This window comes from Grampus griseus (genome assembly GCF_964374135.1).
Source record: "Grampus griseus genome assembly, chromosome: 14".
NCBI classification, from domain to species: domain Eukaryota; kingdom Metazoa; phylum Chordata; class Mammalia; order Artiodactyla; family Delphinidae; genus Grampus; species Grampus griseus.
This window is the reverse complement of record NC_139008.1, coordinates 83930058-83954141: the sequence shown is the minus strand read 5'-3', so window position 1 is coordinate 83954141 and position 24084 is coordinate 83930058. Positions and strand designations below refer to the sequence as shown.

Here is a 24084-nt window from a genome sequence, read left to right as displayed (position 1 = left end):
TTGAACTATTTTATGGTGTTGCATTTCTATTTTTTTCACCATTTATTTGTCCAGTGACTTCCTTTTTCCTTTGTTTGATCCTTTCGCCCCACTTGCCGCTGTTAACTGCTTTTGCGGTTTTGAAGAAACCTTTCTTGGACGCCCATTCAGCAGTTAAGGTCGCCCCATCCCGATATGCCCCAGACACTGTCCTTTATGTATATGAGGTCGTTTCGTCCCCACAGCCACCTGTGCGATAGGTACTGTCATTGCCCACTTCTACAGGTGAAGAGATTGAGGCTCAAAGAGGCTGATCCCCCGCCCAGGAGGCCCCACTGGTCATCATCGCACAGCACAGGGCAGGCACGGCATTCGCGCCACTGCAGTGTCACCTGTTGGGCTCGGAAGTGTCCCCCAGCCTTTCCCTCCCTGCCTGCGTCTTCCCCAGTCTCCATCGCCAGCCCTGGTCCTCGCCCGCCCTTCAGGCTGTTGCCTGGTCTTTTTCTCTCATGGTGCCGGGTCTCATCTGCTCCCCTGGGCCTGCGGAGGTCCCTGTGCGTGCGAACGCCAGGATGCCGCGTCTCAGCCAGGCCTCCGGAGTTGGTGTGTCGCTGACCTCCTCCCCCAAAGCCCAGTGGCTGGCTCTCCCTAGAGGTCTGCTGCATCAGATCCGCAGAGTTCAACTTCTCCAGCACCCAAACCTGTTCTCTCTACCTTCAGTCTTATTTTCTCTGTTTTATTTACTGGTGCCTGGAGGCAAAGATTCCGAGTCATCTTTGATTTTCTGTGACCACATGCATGCAGGGACCCCCTCTCCTCTCTGTCCCCTGCCCCCAAGCCCATGCCTGGTCACAGCCGGAAGCGTCGCTGCACAGGAGCCCCTTGCCTGCTCTCAGCATTTAGAAGCCTTCGAGGTTTCTAAACTGTCACCCTCACTGAGGCCAAGACGATCTTGCCACTCCTCTGCTTTTCCACCCTGGGGCTCCCACGGTGCCGGAGTAGCCGCCAGAAGTCTTAGTGGGACCTGGAAGCCTTTCCCGCTCCAACCTCGCTGGCCCCTCAGGCTCGCACTCCGCCATCCACCCGCCGCCCCCATGCGGTCACCCGGGACTTCTCCCCAGAGTTCATCTTTCTGCTCGTGAGCACGCTGTCCTCTCCCCTTTTCCTGCTTGCGGTGTTAGTCTCCTGGGGCTGCCAGAACAAAGTACCACAAACTGGGTGGCTTAGAACAACACCACCTCTTCAGAAACTTCTGCTGCCAGGCCTCCGGGGTTCCAGCCTCCCGGGCTCGCCTCTTTGTGACCAGGGCCTGTCTTATCACCTGCGGCTCTGCCTGCACGTTTCTGGGCCCCGTTGCCATTCCCCTGCCTTCCCATCACTGCGATGAGCTGCCAGTCTCATTACTTCCTCCACAGATTGGAATTTCCTGTGCTTTCACTTCCCCAAAATGTCCTCTCTCTAGCCTCTTAGGAGCCCTGGAGCTCTGGTGGTCGCTCACCGGGTGCAGACGGTGAGGGGCAGGCAGCTCCCCAGCCTTCCGTCTCTGGCCCCGGGAGCCTCTGTGCGCGTGTCCCGCTTCGCAGAGCAGGTCCTCCCCGCCAGGGCTCTACAGAGTGTCGGGAGGACAGCGCCGTGTTTTCCCACCCCCTGCATGCATGGTACCCACTCTCCAAGTTCACTCTCTGCGGTGGGAAGACAGACAGCAATGTATCATCATACAGGAAAAATGCGTGTGTGTGTGTGTGTGTGTGTGTGTGTGTGTGTGTGTGTGTGTGTGTGTGTGTGTGTAGAAATCTGGGGTAGGCGTTGTGAAGGCAAAGTGCAAGCCTGGTTACGCCGTCAGAGTGTAGATGCGGAACCCGACCCGAGTGGGAAACGGGATGTGTGACTTGAGCGCAGAGGAACAGTCGGTGCTGTTGGTGGCCTCATCTAAGGCCTGGGGGAGGAAGTGACCGAGGGCCAAAAGATCCGTGTGGTGGGGCGGGCGGGGGCGGGGGAAGGAGGCAGGGGCCGGCCTGGCACTCACCGTAGGGAGTTTGGTCTTTGATCCTGAAAGCACTTTGGCTCATTCTGTGTTTCACCTTTTGCCTCTTCCAGGTTAGAAAATCAAGTCAGGAGGTGCTGTTGATTCTTCTGGAACAAGATCTAATTTTCCAGCACGATATTGAAAACAAAGTGTGTCCAATCCTGCTGGCGCTCTCTGCCCCTGACGGCGAGGATGAGTACAAAGCAGAAGCCGTGAGTGTAAGTCCCTTGGGGAGTGACAGCCCCGAGCCTCGGCGGCCCGTCCCATAACTTGACGTGTGCGGGACTCGAAGCGTCACGTGCGTTCAGTGCTGATCAGCACTGTTCCCATAAACAAGGCAGCGGGTGGTGTGGCCTCCATCAGAGAAAGTTCTGAGTTCAGATCCAAGCTTGTCGTGGAAGTGATTATCCTTATATCCAATTGTTTCCGGAAGGCAAAGCTTGGGAAATCAGAGTGATTCAGGCAGAGGTGAGGCAGCTGGCATGGACTCCTGCTGGGCAAGATGCTGAGGTTTGTTAGGTAAACCTTGAGCCACCTTGGGTCATGGATCCTGTTTCCCAAAGTAAGGAACCGAGTGCGTGTTTGGGAGCTGCTTTTAGGTGGTACTTGGACAATTAAAAAAAAAAAAATCGAATGGACATGTGTGTCTGTTTTATAAATTAAGGTGAGACTAAACTAGGTATGTCAGCAAATAAGAGAGAGTCTATCTGAAGAATGTGGCCATCATGTTTACAGCAGTTTGAGAGATGCTGTGTTCAAGTCTCTGTGCTCTTGTCAGTTAAAGGTATACGATGAAAGAAAGAGTGTAAGTACTGAATGTCTTCTACTTTTAGTAGTTAATTTTGTGGTATCCTTGGGTTTGTAGGATTCTGTGCCCATTATGAAGTGATTATGCAAGCAAGGACTTCCTACTTGCTTCTGGAGCCCTTGTTCACATACTAGCTGTTGACGAGCCAGTGCTGGCCTTTACATGCCGCCCTTAGACTAAGACCCAGCTTGTCCTTGGGCTTCTCCTTCGTGGGTCAGGGGAAGGTCATCCAAGGCTACCTTGTGTTCCGTAGCTGCCGCTCCCTCCCCAGGGACCGGGGCAGGGGTTGCTGCACCGGCCGGCCCTTTGTGTTGGCATCACAGAACTAAACAGCTCCAGGAATGTTCCAGCATTTTAGGAAAATACATAAGGATTTACAAAATCTTAAGCCTTAATTGTGAGTACAATAAGATACGGTTGTTTTCTTGGTTGAGAAAGAATGATGTTCGAAAAAGGAATTCTTTTTCAAAGTGGAAACATACACCACGGAGCTAAAAATTTGTAATACGGCATCAGACCATTGGGTCATTATTCTTCATTTATGTAAAAGTTGTCCTCACCTATGAGTTAAAGGTCTGGCTTTTTTAACTAATTTAATTTTTTGCATATTCCATATGTTTATAAGATGAATCAGGCTGAAGAATAATTGATTATTAAAATTCAAATTCTCCAGGGTTCTTTGATAAATTTCAAGTTTCCCTGTAAGAAATTAAATTCATTTTGCAGGATGAACCTGGATAATGTCATTTAGTTGGGATGCTTGGCAGCCGAGCGGTAAACTTTGCCAACTAGATCTTCTTTTTCATTTGAAAGTTGGTTAGGCTAGTTTCCAAAGCTACAACTGACAACCAAATATCTTACCCCTAAAGACTGCCAAATACCATGACAAATAATTTTGAAGGCGTTTTTGCATGATTTTTATTTTGTTTTGTTTCCAACCACTCCATTCTTGTCAGCAATATTCTTCTTTTCTTCTGGTGAAGATATTTGGAAAATATAACGTCTTCAAAAAGCTCTCTTCACACTTCACTTGCAGAGCAAATTAGTTCACATGAACTGCACTTTTTATTCAAAGTGGGTTGCCGATTTCATTACTTGAAATGTGCAAGCTTTTAAACGTGGCTGCAAAGAACGGAAGTGGTCTTGAACCCTCCCCAGGTAGAGGCACATCTGCGTTTCAGGGCACTTCTGGAAGATTGCCACTTCTCCTCCCTTAGGGCCCCAAGGGAAGCAGGATTTGGGGCTCCTTGCCTGGCCCGTGTGTGCTTGGGTCAGACCCAGAAGCTGTTCTGTCTTCCCTTATTTCCTGGAGGTCAAGGAGTCTTGGAGGGGGTCGCACTCCTTGGACCCCCAGAGTCCTGGAGTACAGAGGGTGCTGTTCTCTTTTCAGCTAGGAAATGACAGTACAATAGGGAGTGGATTTCATTCTTCAAGGGACGGAGGCCACGTGTGGGATTGGCAGAGCTCCCCCAGGAGGATAGTGCTCTCTCATTTAGCTGGTCTGAGTGACACCCCAAACACTGTGGCTACCAACATGTATGTGTGAGGAGGTGACAGGTGAGAAAAGAAGCAAATTGCACTGCTCCGATGCCCTTGTATTTCGGGCTTTCTTTGCAGCCATATGGTGTGAATGTTGCTACGTCCGTATGTCCATAAGCACACACTCTCGGAACAGTGCCGTTTTGAAGGAATTGCTTCTTGCTCCGAGGAAACGGCGTGCCTCTATAGACAAAATGTGCATCTATTCGTTAGCCTTTGTATTCCCTTTGGAAGTTACAATCAGTCGATTCTGATGCCAGCAACCCTAGCGTATACATGATTGAGAGGATCGGGGCTGGCCAACTGGACACGTCCTGGGCATTTTAAGATTGACTTGTGCAGTGCAGGTTATATGTATTAGGTGTTGGTGTCTTATGTCCTGGTTTCTCAGATAAATGCGGTTTGTTCTGTGAAGTCTGTCTAATATGCCAGGTGACATTAGCGACTCCCTCCTTCACCCATCCCGGAGGCTTGGTTCATATGTCTTCTGTCATTTAGCAATCGAACTGCGAACTTCATTTGTTTGTTTATTTCTCCTTCAAAATAGTGCGCTTCTTAAACAACAGGTGTCTTTCTGCCCTCGGCACCCAGCACAGTGCCAGGCCCAGAGTCAGTACTAAATAAATGTTAGTTGTTGAATGAATCAATTGGTAAAACGTGGAAGCGCTGCATCCTGTAATTATATCTAGACAGCATAAACAGGCCACCGGAGACCAATTATAATTCCTCTCGCTCTCAGGAAGGCCATTAGCATTCTGAGATTATAACTAATTGTCAGAAGCCTATTTTTCTCTCACAACACGTTTTCACATTAAGGCTTCCTCATGTTTTGTTGTCTTCCTGGTTTTGAGCTCATTTTTATTTGTGCATTTATTTAAAAAGAATGTTGTGGTTGTGTGCCACAAAGAATAGTTGGCCCCCAGCAACCGAGTGAAGATCGTCATTGCATACAAGTGGTTCCCAGGGCCACGGGAATGTCATTTCTTGTCGCTCGGAGTGCTGACTTTTTAACGATTCTGGATTTGTTGCACACGGGTAGTAATAAGGTCGTGTGGGCGTGGCAGATGGAGAGGGTGGATAGAGATGCCGGGCCCTGCTTAGTTGTCCGTCACCCTGGATATGAAGCCTCGTGGCTCATTTATGTGGCTGTCACTCTATGCAGTTCTGCCGAGCATCAGATCAGAAATACGTGTCTTCTAAACTCGGAAGACACAGCCTTTCCCTCATTTGTGTTGTGGGGGTAGCTTCCTCTTCCCCCACCCCAGTTGGTTCTCTTTTCCCTCTTGTCTGCTATGTGCAGATTCCAAGTAGAATAGTGGGTGAACTGCTAACCAGGAGCTTGCTCTGCTGTTTAAAAAAAAAACAAAAAAAGGCAGTGCTGTGCAGTGGGCAGAGCAGACATGAGGGACGGGAAGTCCTTCCTTCCTTCCTTTTTCTTTTTTTTGGAGGGGGGATGGGAGAGTTCTTTAAACATTTTGGGGGGTAATTTTTCATTCTGTCTTAATTTCAAACTTGTGGAAAAGTTTCAGGAGTGAACTCCTGTACATACTTTATCTCACTTCTCCAGTGGTTTATACTTAGGTCTGTTTGTTTAATCACATCCTCTCTCTTTACACATCTGCACACACACAGATATATACATACACATATGTGTGTATATTTTCTGAGCCATTTGAGAGTACGTTGGAGACATTGGGCCCCTTTACTCCTAAACACGTCAGTGCGTATTTCCTTTTTAAGAACAAGGAAATTCTCTCCTAAACAACCATAGTACACTGATCAAAATCAGGAATTTTAACCCTGATACAATACTAATATCCCATCCATGGTTCATGTTCAAATATTGTCGTTTGTCCAGGATTACACATTGGACTGAATTGTCGCATCTCCTCTGTCTCCTTGAACCTGGGGCAGATCTTGAGTCTTTCTCTGAATTTTGTTAACATGTTGGAAGAGGACAGGCCAGTGCTTTGGTGGAACGTCTCCCAGTTTAGGTTTGTCCTGTGTTTCCTCGTGACTAGATTCAGGCTCTGCATTTCTGGCGGGATGCCCTGGAAGGAATGTTGTATCCTTATGTGTCACGTTAGGAGGCCCAGGACTTCAGTTCGTCCTGAGATTGATGATGTTAACTCTGGTGACTTAGACAGAGGTGTCTGCCAAGTTTCTCTGCACCGCTTTTCCCCTCTGGACATAATGAGGGGAGTTACTTTGCAGCCACACAAGTTTGCTGTCCATCAAACGTTCACCCACTAGTGTTAGCATCCACTGATGATTCCAGCTGTCGCTCTACTGTGAAGAGCGTTCCCTTCTCCATTATTTGCTGACATTTTGTTGAGATTTTTACATCTATATTCAAGTGGACTATTGTAAGCAATTTTCTTTTCCTGTTATGTTTTTGTCAGCTTTTAGAATCGGGGTTATTCTGGCTTCAGAAAATGAGTTGGGAAGTATTCCCTGCTCTTCTATTTTCTGAAAGATTTTTTTTAAGATTGGTGTTATTTTGCCCTTAAATATTTGTTAGAATTCACCAGTAAAACCTCTGGTTCTAGGGTTTTCTTTGTGAGATGGTTTTTGATAACAGATTCAACACAGATATGGGCTATTCAGGCTTGTTATTTCATCTGTGTTATTAGGTAAGCTGTATATTTTAGGGAATTTATTAATTTCATCTAAGTTGTTAATTTATCAAGTTTTTGGGATAAAGTTGCTTACAATATTCCCTTACCTCTTTTTTTGTTTTGTTTTGTTTTGTTTTTTTTGCGGTACGCGAGCCTCTCACTGTTGTGGCCTCTCCCGCCGCGGAGCACGGGCTCCGGACGCGCAGGCCCAGCGACCACGGCCCACGGGCCCAGCCGCCCCACGGCACGTGGGATCCTCCCGGACCGGGGCACGAACCTGCGACCCCTGCATCGGCAGGCGGACTCTCAACCACTGCGCCACCAGCGAAGCCCCTCCCTTACCTCTTAATGCCTGGAAGATCTGTAGTTTTATCCCTTTCATTTATGATACTGGTAATTTCTACTGTTTATTATTTCCTTCCTTCTACGTACTTGAGTTCAATTTGCTTGTAGTTTTCCAGTTGCTTAAGGAGGAAGCTTAGTATTTTTCAGCCTACCTTCTTGTCTGCTTTAAGGGTTTAAAGCTACACATTTAATGTTTATATATTTGTGAGGTATTGACTCTTTTACTAAGAAGTGACTTTCTTTATCACTGGCAGTAATCTGTATCTTGTAGTCCACTGTGATATTACTGTAACCACTCCAGCATTCTTATGTTTACTGCCCATCATGGTATATTTGTTTACGTCTCTTTACTCAAAACCTTGTATGTCTTTACATTTAAAATCCTCCTGCTTTCATCAGCATAGAGTTTGGTCTTCCTTTTATAGCCAATCTGATAGTTTCTGCCTTTTAATTGGAGTGTTTATTCCATTTATGTTTAATGTAATTAATTGATTATATTTGAATTTAATTCTGCCGTTTTGTTATTTGTTTTCCATTTGTGTCATTTGTTCCTCTGTTATTTCCTGCCTTTTCTCGGGCTAATTGGATATTTTTGTATACTGCACTTTAATTTCTCTATTGAGGATTTTCAAAAATGTGGGACCCTGCAACATCGTAGCTCCCTTCACCCTCTCCTCCTCTGTGCTGTGGTTGTCATATACATTATGACATGTACATCACATGATGATCCTGGTAATGTGGTATTATGATTTTAGATTTGAACAGTTCTATCTTTGGGAGAAAGTAAGAAAAGGGAAAAAATGCATAGCCCTTTATACCCGCATTTTTACCATTTTTGGTGCTCTTGCTTCCTTTCCTAGGTCTGAGTTTCCATCTGGTATCATTTCCCTGCAGCCTGAAGAACTTCCTTTAATACTTTTTTTGAATTTGGTTGGCTGCTGATGAAATCTCCCAGTTTTAATCGGAAAATGTCTTTACTCTGCCTTCTTTTTTTTTTTTTTTTTTTTTTTTTTGCGGTACGCGGGCCTCTCACTGCTGTGGCCTCTCCGATTGCGGAGCACAGGCTCCAGACGCGCAGGCCCAGCGGCCATGGCTCACGGGCCCAGCCGCCCCGCGGCACGCGGGATCCTCCCAGACCGGGGCACAAACCCATGTCCCCCGCATCGGCAGGCAGACTCCCAACCACTGCGCCACCAGGGAAGCCCCTGCCTTCATTTTTGAATGATCGTTTTACTGGATATAGAATTGAGGTTTGTTTTCGTTTTTCCTTGCAGCACTTTAAAGATATCACCCTGTTGTTTCCTGGGGAGGTCAGCTGTCATTCACATCGTACTCCTGTGGAGAAAATATCCTATTTGGGCAGTGTTTGGCTATTGTTCCTTTAGGTGCTTTTTCTCTCTTTCTCCTTTCAGTCCGGGCCTTATAAAGTTGGGACCCTTGATATTGTCCCAACAATAGGTCTTTGAGGTTCTGTTTTTGTTTGTTTGTTTTGTTTATTTAAGTAATTTTTGTCTCTGATGTTCAGATTTAGTGATCTTCATTGATCTGTTTTTAAGTTTGGTGACTCTTTCTGTCATCTCCAATCTATTAGCCCTTTCCATTAAATTTTTTATTTCGGTTATTGTCGTTTTCAGCTCTAGAGTTTCCATTTTGACCTTTAAAAAAATATATTTATTTATTTATTTATTTATGGCTATGTTGGGTCTTAGTTGCAGCACGCAGGATCTTTCATTGTGGCAGGTGGGATCTTTCGTTGTGGTGTGCGGATTCTCTAGTTGTGGCGCACGGGTTCCAGAGCGCATGGGTTCAGCAGTTGCGGCGTGTGGACTTAGTTGCCCCACGGCACGTGGGACCGTAGTTCCCTGACCAGGGATCGAACCTGCATCCCCTGGATTGGAAGGTGGATTCTTAGCCACTAGACCACCAGGGGAGTCCCCATTTTGACCTTTTTTTTATAGTTTATGTACCTCTATGATGTAGAGATTCCCTATATGTTCTTTATGCTTGTATTTTCTTCTCATCCTTGAATATATTTATAAAAGCTCCTTGAAAGTGATTGTCTGGTGGTTGCAACATTTGGATCATCTTGGTGTTGATTTCCATTGATTGATTTTTTCTTTATTATGGGCCACTTTTTCCTCTTAATACATAGTTATTTTTAATTGAATACTGGACATTAAAAATGATACACTACAGAGATCTGGATTCTGTTTTATTTCTCTAAAGTGATTTTTTACATAGCAGGCAGTAGTCTTGTCTGATCTCCAGCTCCCAGCTGTCTCCTTTGTGCAGAGCAGCAGCTGACGCCTCTGCTCAGTTTGTTTAGTTTCTGGCTGCTGCTTTTCTGCCAGGTCCCTGGGGTCTCCCCATATATGTGTAGTTTAGCAGCAGCCAAAGATCTCAGCAAAATATAGACACAGACTTTGGACCTTATTTGCAAATTTCTCCTGTTGCAGTTCATCTTTTAAGGACAGCCTCTGCTCCAGTTTCTGCCTTTTGGTTGCTCTCCAGTACTCTTAAATGATTGTTTTTTTTATGTTTTTTTCAAGATTCTGTAATTGTTACCTGTAAGAGCGTAAGTCTGACCAAGCTACAGTGTTGTTACCACAAGTCTTGATTCTTTCTTACAGTTTCCATTTCTCTGGTGAGCTTTCCTGCCTGTTCATTTGTTACGACTCTGTTTGCCTTTTAGTTCTTGAACAGATTTATAATAGCTCTTTAAAATCCACTAATTCTAACATCTGGATCTTCTGTGGATTTGTTTCTAGTGATTGAGATTTTTCTTGAACGTAAGTCACATTTTCCCATTTGTTCTCACGTCTGTGACTAATGTATCTTCTCAATGAAACATTGCAGAAACTCTGAATTCTGTGTTTTTCCTCTGAAGAGTGTTAACATTGTTCTAGCAAACAGTGCAGATTCTGTTTCCTTTGCAGTTCTCAGCAGCTGAAACCACACAGATCCTTCTGCCTTCAAGCTATTGCTTTGCTCTGTGAAACTCACCATCTCCCCTGTGCCCACGTGGTGCTGAGATCAGCCAAGGGTAAGAGTGGGATTTAGTCAGAGGTAGGGGCTCTCCCTTCTTTAGCTTCCTTCCTCTATCCTTCCCTCCCTCCCAGGATTTCTACCCTCACTTTCCAGCCTCCCTGGCCACCTCCGTCTCTGTCCTCTGACTTCTCAAGCCAGTAAAACGGTAGCTTTGACTTGGAAGTCCAGCTGCCCCGCATGGCTGTACAGAATGAAGGACGCCCCAGGCAGAAAGGCAGCAGCAAGCAGTGCATGTTGTACCCAGTGTGGTTTCCCCTCTCAAGCGTCTGCTTCCATTTAGTCCCCACCAGTGTTTGGTTAGTCTTCAGTGATCGCCTGTGAGCCGTCTTTTATGCTTTGTCCAGCTGTTACTGTGTGTCCCACCTCACTACTCTTTGGTTTTGGTAACATGACTTAACCTCTCTGAGCGTTAGTTTCCTTATCTGGAAAAATGAAGATAAATGATACTCATGTCATAGGATTTGAGGAACATGAAAGAGGTAACGCACATCAATTGTTCATTCACGTGTCGGGCACATGGCAGGCACCTGGCAATAGTAACTCTTCAGCTTTAGACAAACCGTATCTGAGTAAAACTTGAAAACTATTGGCCTTCTATTGATACAACTTGACAAAACGCAAAAGAAGATGTTCTCTGTTTTGACCTCCTGGGTATTTTGGCAATATTTTTGATATTCGCTTTCGGGATCCAGTTAGTGATACGTGGGACATTTACACTTTGGTATTCCAAGTGACCCAAGTTTTCTTGTTATTTGTAGGTAATCTGCAAGCTGGCGTCAGTGCTGAGCAAGAGCATGGTTGAACGCCGGCTGCTCCCTCGATTCTGTGAGCTGTGTGGTGATGGGAAGTCGTTCAAGTTCGGAAGGTGGGAACGTACAGTTTCAAAACTTGAAAAATTCAAAAAGTTAAACAAGATTCAAAACTGATTCTTTTAAAGTGCCTGGACTTCCTCAGTAGACACAGTCTGGATGAAAAACGTGGCCAGTGTGAACTGTGTAAGGAAAACAGTGAACACTGTTGCCAGTTTTCCCTGCCATCCGGGCATCTGTGGAGACGTAGGGTTAGACGCCGTGAGGGTAACCCTCTTGGGCACAGGAGGAAGAGACATTGCTGGCTTGTGCTTCAGTGCTGGCGCCCAGGCGGGCAAGGCCTTTCATCACTGGGGCTGACTGGCTCCAGGACCCTCGCATGTTTGCTGTACCTTCCAACTGCACCCCCTGCACTGCCCTCCCCGTTTATCGCTCGTCACTCGGTTGTCATATTCTTCCTTCTGAAGACCATTGCCAACCCCCTCCCCGAGCAGCCTCACCGTCCGCCTTGCTGTGCAGCTGCCCATCTTCCCTGTGGTCTCCCCTCGTGACGCAGAGGCAAGGAGCTGGGTCTCATTTACCATGCAGAGGACGTTAAGGGTGTCTTTTGCTCTAGTGCTAACCAGAAGCATTGTGTATCGAGAGGATGAGGAGCCACAGCGTCCTAGCGTGTGGTGCTCTATTGTAAGTCTTCTGTTTCCGGTGCAGTGGAGGCACCGGGCTCAGTGAGTGCTTGTTAGCTGCCCGACCAGAGGACTCGTTGCTCTCAAGGCTCCCGCGTGTCAGTTTACACAATTTGTTAAGACAGAAAGAAATCGGAGAATAATGAGTATGCCTTTTGCCTTTTTAAGGTTTGTGCCACAAATTTGGGTGATATTTGTCGTGCTGTCGGACAAGAAGCCACTGAGAAATTTTTGGTACGTGACGTTTTGCCAGCTGTACTTGCTGATGCCCTTCTTAGGGCGCTTGTGAAATCAGTGGTGACGTTTTGTATTTATGAGTCTGTTACTTTGGAATGGCAGCTCAGTTTTGCATCCATCAGTTTCAGGTTTCTTGGCTGCTGAAGCTTACATTTCTTATAAGCCTCAGGCAGCTGGTATGTGGGATGCTGCAGGGGCAGCCCCGCCCTCTTCCCCGGGGACTTCTGCTGTGGCTTCCTCACTGCTTGCTTTACCGCCCCCCCCCCCCCCCCCGCTCTTCTCACTGTCTAAGCCGCCCTCTGTCCCTTCTCGACTGCTCTTTCTAGAACACTGCTCCACCACCTCGCTCCTGGGTTTCAGAACCTGTGGGATTTTTTTCTTGGTTTACAGATTAAAATCCAGACCCGTGTTGACCCCTCAGTTCCCTTCACAAGTACCTTTCCTGCCTCACCTCCACTCGCCTCCCTCGGGTCCGAACACCGCCCTGACCTTCGGTCGTGCATCTGAACCGCAGGGAGGGTGAAAGGGGGCATGGCCGGGGTCTGTATTTTTGCTGAAGTCCCTGGTGATTCTCAGCACAACAGTCTGGAGAACCACGTCACCAGGCAGCCGGGGGGCTCTTCAGGGCCTTGCAGCTAGCTCTCTGCTCTCGTGCACCTCCCTGCCCCTGCTCATTACTGCCCGTCTCCTTCCAGAGGCTTCCCTGCCTGGCGGGGGGACCCTACTCACACTTCACACCCAGCTTGCGTGTGCATTTGCCTCTGTCAGGTTCCTTCCCTGTCTGGACTCATCTACCCGCTGGGTCTCCCTTTTCAGCATTCCATGACGTTCTGTTCAGAGTGCTTGCGTGTCCCCCACCACGCCTCATTGCAGCGTTGCTGACGGGGACTTCACTCCGTCACGTTCACCTTTGCTTCTCCACTGCCCACCCAGGACCAGGCCCCCAGAGAACTGTGCTGAGTAAGCACTTGCCGCTTTTACATGACAGGGCGTGCTACCTGTATGGCTGGAATGCAGCTAGCTTACCCGAAGCGCCGCATGTTTACGGTCACACCGAGGAGGACCGATGTGAACTTGTAAATGGACTCACAACCGTGTTTATCCAGCGTGATGACAATCCGTTGCATTCCACCGCACACAGTTTGTGTTCCGTGGACTGGAACTATTGGCGGTACTGTGAGGTTTTAACAGTATGCCTTCTTTCACTAAAGTACCCCAGCCAAAGACCGTGGGACCTGGGTGGGGCCGCTAGTTGGGGAATCCACAATTTCAGAGTCATTCACAATTCTCTGCAGTTCACAGGTGCATATCAGTCATTCAGCCTTTGGGACGGTTTTCTGTATTATCTTGTTGAATTTAACGCAGTCATTTACTAGGATTAAGAGGTAAAGGAAGTTATTTCTGTTCGTTTCAGATGATTCCTTTTGGACTCGTAGCTATTTCCCTTTTGTGTCATTAACTTAAGGCTCTGCCTTAACTACATCATTGAAACAGGTCTGCCCTTCCTTCGGGTGACATGGTTTTGTTTGCTTTGGTAGCTCCCGAAGTTTTTTGAGCTCTGCTCAGACACTGCGTGGGGGATGAGGAAAGCCTGTGCGGAGTGCGTCGTGGCGTGTCCCACAGCACGTCCCCCGAGGGCCGCGGGGCCAGGCTCTCGGCGCCCTTTATCACGCTGATCAGCGACCCCTGTCGGTGGGTGAGTGCGGCCACTCGCGGGCCTCGGCGTGGCTTTGCACTGGGCACTGTTACTGTGTCTTTTCGGTAACGGATTTGGCGTATTTAGACTTTGTGAGGATTATTAGGGCACCTAAAGTCTCAGAAGCCTGATGTGTAGTAGGAAAGTGGCACACACCGCAGCGTTCATAGCAAACGAACATCACAGAAACGAGGAAGGAGAAGGAGGAAGCTGTAACTGGATCGTTGCCTTTTCTGTTGTGATCATAAACACGCCCGCAATGATGAATAAGGGCTGTTCAGATGCTGTACGAAGTCTGGGATTATTTGATGTGGAATTAATATTCGGGAAGCATACAGACTACATGATGGCACTCAATTTTTCCTGATTTTCTGTTGGAAGATAGTTTACTTGGAACCTAGGGACGGCCTTAGGAAGCAGTGCATCTGCTTACACGTAACGTGGCAGACAGTGGATTCGCTGGTGATCAGCCGTCTGTGCAGCCCGGGATCAGACCTGGCCGACACCGCGTGCACCGCGCCCTTCTTCTCTGGTTTCGGGTGCGCCAGGCTGCCTTCCAGTCCCTGGGCCCCGTCATCTTCACCTTTGCCAACCCCTCCAGGGCTGGCCTTTATATTCGAGAGGACGGCACCCTGAGCGTCCGGCCACCGGCTCCGGATTTGGACTCGGGTTTCACCTCCGGGTCACCGGGTGCAGGCAGCCATGGGAACATATCCTCAGCCTGGTGAGTTTCGGCTGGAGTAGTTATCAGGATCCCGGCGTCACCTCGAGCGTCCACCTAAAATTCTAGCAATTACCTTGTCTGGAGCTTTAGTAACGGTGACCTTCTGGGCACGGTGGAATATTAGAGCTTTAATTATGTAAAGAAGCAAAAAGTAATTGCAATAATGATTTTGAAACATGACTAGTGGGTTATAAATAATGAAGCTACTGTGTCTCCTAAATTTAGATAAAATATTCACTCAGAGTCGTGATTAAATAACCAATAAAGAAAATTTTCTCTTACTTTTTGATTAATGAAGTTCTTTGGATAATTTACACAGGGAAGATGTGAAGTCTCCCCAATAGAATTTTGTGCCGTAGGATTTATCGTGCACATGAAGGTGACATTCCTGGCTCACCGTTAGTAGGCCCACACTGTTCTTCTAGTAAGTCCTAGTGATTGATCTCGGGTTTTTTCCTGTTTCCTCGGAAGACGATGGGTACGTACTAAGCAGGCCACGCGAGGTAGTTTACAAGCATCTCTCCATTGCGAATATTCCTCCTCAGCCGTGTGAGAGGAGGTGATTCACATCTCGGATGGCACAGATGCTTCGTAAGATGGGTGCATCCTTCTCTCCATCTTTCTCCACCAAAATGCATTGAGTTCTTGCTGAAGGTCAGGCCTCTGTGCCACATCTTCCTCATCAGGACTTTCCAAGTGGTTCACCAATAGCCAGTTCTTAGCAGCTCTAGCGCCTTTTATTTTCTAATGCCTGCCCCCGGTGGAGGTACTGATGAGCAGTAAGTGCGTGAAGTCTCGCCACGGAAGGGTGCCCGTGGAAGCCAGGGCTGGTGCACCACTTGAATATAATGGAGGGATTGGGTGAACCTTCCTGTGGCATTTTCAGTGCTTTAATATTCCCAGTGGGGCAGAGGGTACCGATTGGACCTCTTATCCTCCGTGAGGTTATTAACTTCTGGCACCGGAAGACACGGGAGGTTGGGTAGCGAGGTAGAGAGGAGGACCGGCTTCGCAAGGATGGGGGTCTGATGTTTCCCCATTTTACTTCCAGTCTATTGCACGGTGCTAAAAATTTGCTTCCCTCAATTTAAACTAGTTCAACAAAGCCAGGCCAGACAGAGCCAGCTCTACCCATGGAAGACACATCCACGGACACCAGCAATTTTCCGTGCGTCAGTAGCTCCTCCAATGGCCTGACGGAGAAGCCAACGGAAGACTCTGTCTTGGCTGGAGCCGAGGTGACCAGGCTTTCCCCCGAGGCCACGAAGCTCCCCAGTATTAACGACCTCCCCGTCAACAGCCAACCTGGACCAGACTCCTGGGCCCGCCTGGGGCATCCTGAGGACGTTTTCAATAATTTCCTTTATTGGCGAACTCCTCTCCCTGACATAAGCAAGGACTTAGAGCTGCTCCTGAGCGAGGCTGGCCCGCAGGAGGAAGGTGGCGGCACACCCGAGGCCGTGCATAGGAGCTGTGTGGCTAGGAGCGAGATTCAGAGAGTCCTGGATGGTTTGCAGGAGCATGTGATGAACGATCCAGGTGTGCAAGGTAGCTGTTGTCCACGGTAATGAAAGAGAAAACGGGATCTTTCTGGATTGTGTGTCAGCCGGGCCCGTGTGGCTGTCCACGTGTGCGTACTTCCCTCGATCGACCCTGCGCACCCACCACGGGGGCGCCTGGCCCAGTCTCCGCACAGCCCTCACGCCGGGGATCCTGCTGTTGCAGGTCTCTGCGAGGGTTTTGCCTCCTTGCTTTTCAGCCGTGTGACCCGGTTCTCAGATAGAAGCGGCTAGTTCTCGGGCGTGTCTGGAGCGGTGGAAGTTTTATTAGCTCCTTGGACACGGTTCTGTCTCTCGCCGTGTGACAAAGCCCTTTCTAGCTACGAACAGCCAAGGAGGGTGCTCCTTTTGGAGCCTGTTAACTCACCTGAAGCTTAAGGTCTTTCCCTTTGTACAGCCAGGAGGAGCACAACTTCTCCTTTGGGGTATTTTTCATTTTGTGACCAGTGTTCCCACAGAGCGTCTGATCTGGGAGCCAGGGCTTGCAGTCCAGATCCATCACCATGCCTCTTCTTTCTCTAAACGGGGCGGTATTTGTATTCTTCCTTGAGTTGGGGAAATTGGAAAAAAACAACACTTGCTGCCGTTGCCGGGCAAAGATTTGTGAAGCTTTCGGGAAAGGAAATGTGAAAATCCAGTCAGCCCTGTGATTATTCTTTGTCTTTAAATTTATAAAGGAAATTAAGTCAGTGTTTGCTGAAGGAATGAGCACATGTAACATATCGCTTCTAATTGTTATAGACAAAGGTTTGTTTTTGGAAAACACATTTCTAAAGCTGCCTTCTTCAGTGCTCGGACCCGGGCTGGGTGCTGGGGCAGTAACGCCCGACACGTGAAGCCCATAGGGCTGGTTGAGGGGATCATGGAAACAACCACCCGGCATAGGCAGTGGCACGGGCTGGGGCAGGGGTGGGCACGCAGGGCAGGAAGCCAGTCCGGCCTGCGGGCGGAGGAAGCATCTGGGAGAAGACCTTGCAGAGCAGCTGACATTTGACGTGGGCTTTAGGCTTTAGGCGACGGCCAGGACTCCATCGTCTCGAGAAGTCGAGGGTTGAGTTTCAGAGGTTCCTTCCAGTTTCCTGAAATCGTGTGCATATGCAGACTTAACTTCTTTGTAAGGAAGGACCTGCGGCTTTCATCAGCACTCAGAGGGATCTGGGACCCCAGAAGACTGAGAAATAAACTACCCGTTGGGTAATTGTGAACTGGCCATGGCTGAAAATGTCACTCAGACCCCTGGAAAGGGCCTCGGGTGCGCTAAGGAGGTGGCACCTTGCCCTGGGCCCAGTGGGGAGCCCTTGTAGGCTCTAAACATTTTAAGGACTCTTGTTGAATTGAACTAGTAGGAAACAGGATGCAGGCAGTACTGTGTGTGTGTGTGTGTGTGTGTGTGTGTGTGTTTGGAGGCTGGAGACATGGAAACATCAGTTTGTTTTTTTACAGAAAGGCATGTGAACTATGTCATCTTCACTGTTAGGAGAGTCTCGAATAGCCGTGCTGTGGACAGAAAGAACGAGTAGCGCTCGGGGCTGGGTGAACGCGGTCTTTACTCGTCGGTGTGGACGGGGATGGATTGATCCCAGCACGCGCGTGCGTGTGGCAGAGCAACGGCCGCCCTGGTTTATAAATGGGGGATGGGACCCCCCCCCCCCATGTTGCTGGGCCTCCCAGACAGCAGCGTTCAGGAGCATCGCGTTGTCTTTCTGTGGAAGGTGATGGGATTGGACTCTGATTTTCCTAACTGAGGCTTTTCGAGTTCAGGTCGGACACTCTGTGTGTGGCTGGCAGTTAGTTGGAATAAAGGTAATGGCCGTAAACATCAGCACCTCGGTGAGAGCTCGCGCCGGGCGCCCGACTTCCGGAAGGGGAGGGCTTGTGCGGTGCGTCCACGTTGTGAGTCAATCCCTGCAAACCAAATAAAGTTATTCAAATTCCTGGAACTTCTCTTCCTGCAGCTCCAGTTCAGGTGTTGTCAGCTGCACTGGTTGCCGCACAGCTAGACTCTGTGAATGAGCCCGAGCGCCCGCCGACGGAGGGCTCAAGGAGGCGTCCAGTTCAGATCCCAGCCCAGCCTCTGGCAGTCAGCCGGCCCCGGCGGCTTCACCCCCGCAGAGTGAGCTCGCCGCGGCCAGGACGTTACAAAGCACAGTGAGTCTTTGCCCTCTCCCTCAGCCAGCGAGGATGTGACAGAAATCACGCAGCTGCGTTTTCTTTTATTAATATATCCTGGCAGAATTGATAAATGGCACATTTAATTTTATTCTTAAGGTCATGTTTTGGATAACTAGACAACGAATCAATCAGGTGATTGATAACCCCGATTCTCCTCCACAAAACAAACGTGGGGGGGCTTCCCTGCTGGCGCAGTGGTTGAGGGTCTGCCTGCCAATGCAGGGGACACGGGTTCGTGCCCCGGTCCGGGAAGATCCCACATGCCGCGGAGCGGCTGGGCCCGTGAGCCATGGCCGCTGAGCCTGCGCGTCCTGAGCCTGTGCTCTGCAACGAGAGAGGCCACAACAGTGAGGGGCCCGCGTACCGCAAAAAAAAAAAAAGAAAAAAACAAACGTGGGGAGACCAAAAGCACCTTCCCTCTTCTCCAAAGACAACCTGGTTCTTTGGGGGGATTAACCGTCTAAATGCTCTATTTCACTGCTAAACCGACGCCTATATCTTTCAGTAGCAAGGGGAGGTGAATTCACGCAACTCCTAGAATGTAAAGTTGACAGTGACCTTTGAGATTGTGCCTTACCTCCAGCCCGTCCCGTGGGCCTCCTTTAACCCATGCTTGCTCAGGAGTGATGCTGGATGCCGTTTCTTGGAGGGGAGATTTTTTTTTTTTTTCCCCCGGTACGCGGGCCTCTCACTGTTGTGGCCTCTCCCGTTGCGGAGCACAGGCTCCAGACGCGCAGGCTCAGCGGCCATGGCTCACGGACCCAGCTGCTCCGCGGCATGTGGGATCTTCCCGGACCGGGGCACGAACCTGTGTCCCCTGCGTTGGCAGGCAGACTCTCAACCACTGCGCCACCAGGGAAGCCCTTGGAGGGGCGATTTTGAGGAGACAAGTAGCTCACTACTGTTTCTCCTCTAGTCTGGAACCAGCCCCCGTGAGGCTGGGACTCCGTGTTTGGGGCGAAAAGGAAGCCTGGCACTTATTTCTCACCTTGAGTTTCTCTAGCTTTCCAGCTCGCTCGTGGTAGGAGGCTCTGATGCCTTCCTAATTCCTACTAAACTCGCACATGGACCCCTTTGAGTTGGGGTCCTTCACAGGTAGTGGTGAGACTAGCAAATTAAAATTAGCAAGGGGTCTATGATCATAAAGTCACGATGTGTGGGCACCCTCTCATTTTCATGTGCCACGATGGAGAATCTCTTTAAACTTGTGGTCTCCAGGGTCAGAATACCAATTGTTTCTCCATTCACACGGTTTATATTTTGACGTCCGTGATTAAACGAACTTATCACCTCCTTTTACCCCCTTGGTCTGCTCCAGTGAAGCTAAACAAACGACGAATTAAAAAAGCCTGAATATAAAATGTTCAAGGGTTATTAAGGTTGCCTTTGATTAGTAGGGAATGAGATGATATCCTGTTTTGCTGATTTGCTTCAAAAAATAGGCACGAAAGCTCACGTTGTTACCTTTGTTACCTGGAGTATGAAAACCACCTGTGTTGAGTGGAAAGGCGTGGTCACGTTTACCGCGGTGGGAGATGTGGTGGGATTCGGGCTTCTCTGTCATGTGCAGAAGTGAAAAAGGAAAAGAGAGAACAGATTCCTCCAGGTTGGCTGTCTTGAGCGAAGGATCTTAAAGGGGCCTGTATAATTGGGCTTTTGGTTTATGGCGATGGATGTCAGGGCTCTTGAATTTGACTCTTAGGTTCCTAAGGGATCGGGCAGGATGCCTCTAGTTGCAAAAGAAGGAAAAAGAACAAAAAAACTCAGAGCTTAAGCCATGAGGACAGAAGAGGAGGTGAGGCTGGGAGGCTGCTCGCCCTTGGCCCTTGCGTTGACCTTGGTCCAGCTCCCACTCCGCCATCTTCACGCACCAGCTTGGTCCCGAGATGCCCAGGGGAAGGAGGGGCCTGTTTCTTCCCACTTGTCTCTTTCGACTGCCAGGTAGTTTTCTGGGGAAATGACCTCCCAATTCCCTCTGGGGTTGCCTTGACTTGGGTGGTTTACTTAAACCTTAAGTAAACCTTGGCTCCTGGAATAAGTGCTGTATGTAACTACGGCACTGAAGACTTTGGCATAAAGTTAATTCCTAGAAGGAGAACAACGCTGTATTATTTATTAATCTATATGAATTTATTAACTTGGAAAAACTGGGGTCCTAGGTTATCATACCAAAATATTTCTGTTTTATCATGTCCTCTGTTAAAATAAGCAGTACATTTCAGTGCAAACCTTGGGAATTGAAGGTTCTGGTAGCGTGCCTCAGAGCAAGCGAAGCATCTATCGGTGTATTAATCGACTTCCTGGATCATATATCGAGCTGATTTGTCAGAATCCATTAAGCTGGTAGACAGTATGACATTTCAAGTGCAAGTAGGAAAATCCGTGTTATGGTTGAAGGAGAAGGTCAGGTCCATCTCAGTTAATGTTAATCAATGACCAGAGACCAATATGTCACCGCTGGATGGTCCAGCTCATTTTAATTGTTAACCTAATGTAAAGGTTCATCAGCAAACATTAGAGGTATTTGTACATGTGAAAATTGAGAACAGTTTTCTAAATACCCTTCCATCAGCCACATCTTTTCACTCAGATTAAATGGGTCCCCCCAGCCCCCCGCCTCTCCATCCTCTGTCTGGAGTCCAGAGCACTGTACTGTCTCATCCCTGAGAAATGCTGCAGGTGCTCTTCACCATTTCTTGCAGACCTCGCCCTGCCTTCCGGAGTGGCCTCTGCTTTAAACATGCGACCGTTACCTAAGGGCATCAGCTAACCACACTGGGGACCCTGGGACCTAAAGAAGGGTAAATACAGACTCGAGTTGTTGGTACTCACCAACAAGAGCCTGTCTTTTGTAAGGGCCTCCAGCAGTCTTGAAATTAAAATGCACTTGAAATGACTGACCTATATGGTATCATATACAACTGTGCAAATGTATTTTTTCACATCTGGAGGGACACCAGTGTCTTCAGGGGAGCTCTGGTCTTGGTCTGCAGAAGTCACTTTTGGCCTTGAAAGAGGATTCTTTGAAGAGGGAGTGGTAGGACAGCTTCCTCCTTTGGACCACGTTGGTAATGTGCCCGATCAACTCTGCAGGGTCCAGGTGAACCTGGCAGTGGAACCAGTGGCCATTTGGAGACTGACCAGAGGCATGGCTGCAGCCCACTTGAAGAGGATAAATCTAAATCGCAGGTTCGTTCCTTGAAAAGAAAAGCAACTCAGAACTGCATTTTCTGGAAGTTAAGTTTAAGAACGGCTGTTGGAACCAAACGTTTTTCTTGCATCAGGATTAATGACATATCTTAGTTCATAATCTGTGTTGCTGATATTTCCTCTCTAACTGAAAAAAAGTAAATTCTCAAGTGTTGTTTAAAGTCTTCTGAACAGTCTCGAAGGTATTTTAATAAAGCAGATCAAAGGTGAGAAGAGAATTTGGCATGTGTACGTTAATATGTAGTGTCTGTTTACACAAGCCATTTAGCTCCTTTCTTTGTCTGAAAAGTTTTCGACAGCTTCCTTTGTTGAACTGTGTTTGGTTTTGTTCTGTCTTGTGGATTAGCTTCTAGTGCTATGGCAGTTCTCTTAAGGGTTTTTAATTATTGTATCCCCTCGTCCTTGCAGAGAAAAAGGTAAGTGGGTGATGTCTTATGAAGGCAGTATCCCATCAGTTGGAAAAAGGTAGTAGTGAGCAGAGTGCAGTGGCTCTGGCCATAGGTGCTGGGGGCAGTTAATAAGAAAAGAGGAGCTAGTTTGCATTCTCCAGAGCTGCGTGTACCAGACCAGCCAAACGTTGATATTCTAGACTGTGCTCTGTGATATCCAGTGTTGGACCAATTTAGAAAAGATGAGCGTGGCCACTGCTTTAACTTAAGACCAAGCTGACTCACTACATGCTGAACAAGAAGTTCGTGCAATCCAGAGCCCCGAGCTTTGGGAAGGCCTCTTGTTCCTCTTATACCCCCGCTTTGCTGTTTTCACCTCCAGGTTCCAATGTCCTCGTCTTTCATGAGTGTTCTCCTTCTCTACTGCAAGCATGATGGTTCCCTTTCTCTCCTGTTTCTCAGGATATAATACCTCAGCCCCTGCTAGATCAGTACGTGTCCATGATTGACCCAGCTCGAACCCAGACCGTCGATACCGACATCGCCAAACACTGTGCCTACAGCCTCCTGGGGGTGGCGCTGACACTGGGCAGGCAGAATTGACACTGCCTGAAAGATACGTACGAGACGCTGGCTTCCGACGTGAGGTAAAAGGAGCCTTTTCAGGGGCAGGCACAGAATAGGGTGGGTCATCTAATTAGGGAGAACGGGAAGCTGCGGCAGGGCTGCTCGCTGACCTGTATTTTATGTGGCCGCCATTGGCTTGTTTACTGGTCTCTGATCAAATGAAGCTTTAAGTGGTCAACCCCTGGCAGTATCAGTTTGGCTCCACAAATGCCACTTATGCTCTCGATAACACTGAATTATGCTTGCCTTTTGTGGTCCGTATGTCTCTGCGCACCCCCAGTGGAAGGTCCGTCAGACCTTAGCCTTCTCCATCCACGAGCTGGCTGTGATCCTTGGGGATCAGTGCACGGCTGCCAACCTGCTGCCCATCTTCAGTGGATTTTTAAAGGACCTGGATGAAGTACGCATAGGAGTTCTGAAACACCTGTATGACTTTCTAAAGGTAGGAAGAAGGATTAAAACAAAAAACAAATCTCCCCTCTTCAATACAATTTTTATATATTTATTTGGCTGTGTCGGGTCATAGTTGCAGCACACGGGATCTTTCTTTGCGGCGTGTGGGCTCTTTGTTGCAGTGCCCGGCTTCTCTAGTTGTGGCACATGGGCTCCAGAGTGCGCGGGCTCAGTAGTTGCGGGTGAGGGCTTAGTTGCCCTGCGCGTGTGGGATCTTAGTTCCCCGACCAGGGATCGAATCCGCATCCCCTGCGCCTGAAGGTGGATTCTTAACCACTGGACCACCAGGGAAGTCCCAATACAATTTTTTAAAACCCTGGATATGTAAAGTATCAGTGGAATAAAAACCAGAGACAGCTGTCTGGGTCTCTTCAGTTGAAGCATGGCATCCAAAATCTTAAAGTGGGCATTCTTTCGGTGACGGGTAAATATTTTTATCTTTCCTCCTAATCTTCCCGTCCCTTAGAGTTCTAATTGTATGGAGGATGGTAGACAGATGGCCCAGCACACTCTTGAGAAAGAAGGAACCGGGCTCCCGGGTGGCGTGTGACTTGCCCGGGGTCACCTAAGGGAAGAGCCAGCTGAAATCCAATCTCAATTCTGCACGAAGGGCTCTTTCTTGCAAGATGTTGCTGCTTCCCTTCTTGCCTTCCCCCCGCCCGCCCCCGCCCCAGAGGAACGATGAGCGTAAAACTAAGAGTTTAAAAATGACCTAGAGAAACTAATTACTCGCGTCCACATGACCAGGAGCTGCCCTTGACGGAGTCTGGCGCGTGCCGCATCGCCGGAGATTTTCCTGTCTGGTGCAGGAGCACACGAGCAGTGCCACCTCCCTGGGAAGCAGCGGGGCATTATCTTCCAAGCACACACATGCTTGGTTTTTTTTCAGGCAGGAAATTGTGAAAGAAGGATGAGTAGGGGGCGTGTAGAAACACACAAGCACATACACGAACCAGGGGAGAAAGATTGGAAGCAGTCAGGGATGCGTTGGACGTCTGTTAACAGCAAAGCTAATTCACAGCCACACTGGGTAATGGAGTGCAAGGCATCAGGGAAAGGCACGGTTCTGGCCGGTGACAAATGTATAACCTGAAGTATAATAAAACAGTCTATTTGGGGACATTTTGAAGGATTATATATTTTTATTTATATATGCATTCTT

General features: G+C 48.4%; 1 protein-coding gene across 1 annotated transcript in view; it reads left to right on the top strand.

Annotated features, from left to right (window-relative positions):
• Positions 1 to 24084, top strand: part of LOC309832788 (serine/threonine-protein phosphatase 4 regulatory subunit 1-like) — a gene marked incomplete at its 5' end in the record, with an annotated part of 65186 nt that overhangs the window by 33863 nt on the left and 7239 nt on the right. The window contains 14 exon segments of the mRNA XM_082670754.1: positions 2077 to 2223; positions 11122 to 11209; positions 11212 to 11228; positions 12024 to 12089; positions 13631 to 13700; positions 13703 to 13797; positions 14337 to 14512; positions 15609 to 16060; positions 18027 to 18107; positions 18110 to 18219; positions 21337 to 21432; positions 22305 to 22442; positions 22446 to 22484; positions 22750 to 22911. Coding sequence (XP_082526880.1) covers positions 2077 to 2223; positions 11122 to 11209; positions 11212 to 11228; positions 12024 to 12089; positions 13631 to 13700; positions 13703 to 13797; positions 14337 to 14512; positions 15609 to 16060; positions 18027 to 18107; positions 18110 to 18219; positions 21337 to 21432; positions 22305 to 22442; positions 22446 to 22484; positions 22750 to 22911 — 1737 coding nt within the window.